General features: G+C 42.9%; 1 protein-coding gene across 1 annotated transcript; it reads right to left on the bottom strand.

Annotated features, from left to right (window-relative positions):
• Positions 1-351: 351 nt before the first annotated feature.
• On the bottom strand, positions 352-3,467 carry LOC120910591 (oocyte zinc finger protein XlCOF6.1-like). The gene is made up of 2 exons (XM_040322350.1): positions 3,421-3,467; positions 352-1,630 (listed from the first exon to the last, which is right to left on the bottom strand). Exons 1-2 carry the CDS (start codon positions 3,465-3,467, stop codon positions 352-354), a joined length of 1,326 nt encoding a protein of 441 aa, XP_040178284.1.
• Positions 3,468-4,301: the final 834 nt, after the last annotated feature.

The raw sequence follows: 4,301 nt of genomic DNA on the forward strand, positions 1-4,301 counted from the left end.
TAGTTCAATCAATAGAAGAAAAAAAAGTTTACACCACAAAATTTACCAATGAGAGGTAATGACTCAATTTTTATTTTTCTCCTGCTATCAATGGCCAACACGGTACAACACTTCATCCATGTCTTTGGTGATCTCTGATCTCCTTATCAATTGTTTCTTCCATGATGAAGATCAGCCATGGAGTATATCTGAGGTGTATATCAGGGTGTGCTTCTTCCCCACATGTTCAGTAAAATTCATATACAAGGGATTTCCCGCACTCACTAATACACCTCAAGGGTTGTGTGGGACCCCTGATGTACAGGAAGACAAGACTTCAGTGAGGAACATTTCCCTCACTCAGGACAGGAATTACGGCTTCTTCCCCGTGTGAGATCTCTGATGTTTGTTAAGATTGGCCTTCTGTGAAAAACATTTCCCACACTCAGGACAGGAATACGGCTTCTCACCCGTGTGCATCATCTGATGTGTGTAAAGACTTGAATTCTGCAAAAAACATTTCCCACACTCAGGACAGGAATACGGCTTCTCACCCGTGTGCGACATCTGATGTCTGTAAAGATTTGACTTAACTAAAAAACATTTCCCGCACTCAGGACAGGAATATGGCTTCTCATCCGTGTGAGATGATTTCTGATGATAGGAAAGACCGGACTTATCTGAAAAACATTTCCCACACTCAGAACAGACATATGGCTTCTCACCCGTGTGTGACCTCTGATGGTTAAGAAAAAGCGACTTAACTGAAAAACATTTCCCGCACTCAGAACAAGAATATGGCTTCTCACTCGTGTGCGACATCTGATGTTTGTCAAGATTAGACTTCACTGAAAAACATTTCCCGCACTCAGGACAGGAATACGGCTTCTCACCCGTGTGCAACATCTGATGTGTGTCAAGATTGCACTTAAATGAAAAACATTTCCCGCACTCAGGACAGGAATACGGCTTCGCACCCGTGTGCCACTTCTGATGTCTGAGAAGATTCGACTTATCTGAAAAACATTTCCCGCACTCAGAACAGCAATGTGGCTTCTCACCAGTGTGAGATCTCTGATGTGTGACAAGTTGTGATTTTTGTACAAAACATTTCCCGCACTCAGGACAGGAATATGGCTTCTCTCCCGTGTGCAACCTCTGATGTGTATCAAGATTTGACTTTGCTGGAAAACATTTCCCGCACTCAGGACAGGAATACGGCTTCTCACCCGTGTGCGACATCTGATGTATGAGAAGAAGCGGCTTTCTTGAAAAACATTTCCCGCACTCAGAACAGGAATATGGCTTCTCACCCGTGTGAGACCTCTGATGTAAAGATAGATGTGACTTAGTTGGAAAACATTTCCCACACTCAGAACAGGAATACGGCTTCTCACCCGTGTGAGACCTCTGATGTAAAGATAGATGTGACTTAGTTGGAAAACATTTCCCACACTCAGAACAGGAATGTGAATTCTCACCTGTATGAATTTTTTTATGCATATTAAGACCAGGCTTAGAATTGAAACGCTTCCCGCACTCAGTACAAGAAAACCTCTTTTCTGTTGGAAGGACAGCACCGTCCCGCACAGTCTGAGGTTCCTCAGGATAAGAGGAATACGATGGTCCGGCACCGTCCCTCACAGTCTGAGGTTCCTCAGGATAAGAGGAATACGATGGTCCGGCACCGTCCCTCACAGTCTGAGGTTCCTCAGGATAAGAGGAATACGATGGTCCGGCACCGTCCCTCACAGTCTGAGGCTCCTCGGGATAAGAGGAATACGATGGTCCGGCACCGTCCCGCACAGTCTGAGGTTCCTCAGGATAAGAGGAATACGATGGTCCGGCACCGTCCCGCACAGTCTGAGGTTCCTTAGGATAAGAGGGATACGATGGTCCGGCACCGTCCCGCACAGTCTGAGGTTCCTCAGGATAAGAGGAATACGATGGTCCGGCACCGTCCCGCACAGTCTGAGGTTCCTCAGGATAAGAGGGATACGATGGTCCGGCACCGTCCCGCACAGTCTGAGGTTCCTCAGGATAAGAGGAATACGATGGTCCATCTACACTGTGTGGTGCCGGATGAACATTTGAGGTAGTCGGGTTTTCTCCTGGACTATACTGTGTGATGTCCTCATCTTCTACTTTACAGTCTGGAGACAAAGTGAGACAATCCTCTGAGGTTTTCCTCATCTCCCGTCCATCTACTAAAATAGAAATACAAAGATTATTACTAGACATGAGCTGATTGGTTCCCCTAAACCAGGACTCCGCCCACATCAGACAGCTTTGTCTCTGAGGATCTTACAATTCCCCCCTCAAGGTAACTTGTAAATGGCTCCTCTGATCTCCTATACTACAAAGGGAGAGGATATGGGAATCCCACTTAGTATGAAACTGCAGTACTCACTGAAAATATCGGGGGGTGTAATCAAAAATATATAATTACAGGAACAAATAAAAAAGGAAATAGACAAATACACACCCAATAGAGTTAACTGCATTTTATTAAATTAGACACTAAAACCATGTATCAAAAATTACTTAAAGACATACAAAAAACAAAGTGCCCTATAGATTAGGGATAAAGTGCAAAAATTCCCATGCGATAGTCCAGTGACGATATAGTATACACAGCTGACTAGCCGAAAAAATGAGAACAAACAGCACACCCACCCATCCTTTTTTATTTTTTCCTGCAATTATCCTCTGATCTCCTACCGGTTAATATCTTTATTCATGGACCTTAGTCAGAGAGTGAGGGAACAACGAGAACTGTCTTTTATAGGAGTGACAGTGATGAGGGGATTATAAGACGAGTGTCCCCACCCCCTCTATCACTCATTGCCATCTTCCCAACACAAGAAGTCCTGCACCTTATTATTTAGTCCATGATTTAGTCATGAATAACAGCGGTCATGCCCCAGTTGAAGAGCTCTGCTGCTCGAAACATGTCGGGTACATAGCTCATACGCTACTCGCCCATTGCGCCATTTTTTACTTGTGATCACTTGTACTCGTCTTTCACCGGGCTTGTACTTTTTTTATCTATTTTATACATTTATTTTTATCCAGTTTTCTGTTCATTTTGGCTTACTTTTTTATGCCTAATAAAGGCTTGTTTTGGGATTAACCGCACTATGTGAGTTACGTTTTTCTTTACATGGTTCTACGTTTGGCCTGCATATTATACACCTTCATCTGAGAACCCCACCTGCATGAGTTGTCTCCTTTCATTGGATCGGACCCGCCCTGGTGGATCAAAGGCTGGCACATCAAACGGCTTCCCTACTGACATCACTGCTGCCTAGGAGTTCGTGCATGCTCGTTTGACATACCGTCGCTGACGTGTATGTCCACATATTCTGGTAAGAGTACCCATCTTTATATTTATTTGTTTGGATACCATTATGGATTGCTGATGAGGTTCCTGCTACTTACCAAGAATATCTGAATTCCACACCTGAGAAGATCACATCATCTTCCATTCCTCTGCAGTCGGTTTTTCTTTCCACAAAGAACTTCTGACCAACTTCAAAAAAATATTTTTTTTGGATTGTATATGCCAGTTTGACCTTGGACTATCACACTTACATTTTGGATTTACACATATATTTTATATGGACTTCATTTGAGGTTCACATTATTATTTATTTTTGTGTCACATCACTCTTCACGGTGTGTTTCTATTATATAGTTATCCAGAGAGATCCCACCCCCTAGTTGTTCTCCAGGTTACCACATGGTCATCACCCTCTGTGTTTTACTTGTCACACCACTTGGGGGTGTGTCCTCCTCCCCCTTTTTTTCTAATTTTATTGATTTTTCACTGAATTTGATTATTTACCATATTTTTTGATTCACTTCACTGAATATTTAGCGCTGCACTTTTTCTTTTTCATTTCTTGTACACAACATTGTCTTTTGTTGGTGCTGGCGGCTACAGGTTAATATTGTTTATGGTTAGCGCAACTTTTTTTCCTAATTTAAATGAATAACAGCGGGGCTGAGCCCCACCAGAGGTCAGAGAGTGATGATGGGGGGAGAAAAACCAAGATGAAGACTGGACTGATCCTGAAGACCACCATCATTGGTTTATTGACTCCTCCCCCTCATTATCACTTTCTGTTTAACCACTTAAGGACCTTGGGTGTTTTTCAGATTTGGTGTTTACAAGACTAAAACATTTTTTTTTTGCTAGAAAATTACTTAAAACCCCCAAACATTATATATATTTTTTCTAACACCCTAGAGAATAAAATGGCGGTCGTTGCAATACTTTTTGTCACACCGTATTTGCGCAGCGGGCTTACAAGCGCACT

The sequence above is a fragment of the Rana temporaria genome, chromosome 8, assembly GCF_905171775.1.
Source record: "Rana temporaria chromosome 8, aRanTem1.1, whole genome shotgun sequence".
Taxonomy (NCBI): Eukaryota; Metazoa; Chordata; class Amphibia; order Anura; family Ranidae; genus Rana; species Rana temporaria.

What these genes read in the sequence shown, in the direction of transcription:
- LOC120910591 (XM_040322350.1), bottom strand. Translation starts at nt 3,467, where the DNA reads ATGGAAGATGATGTGATCTTCTCAGGTGTGGAATTCAGATATTCTTG. An exon ending in GTGGAATTCAGATATTCTTG is followed by an intron (nt 1,631 to 3,420) that starts GTAAGTAGCAGG and finishes TCCTGAGGAACC; the next exon opens with TCAGACTGTGAGGGACGGTG.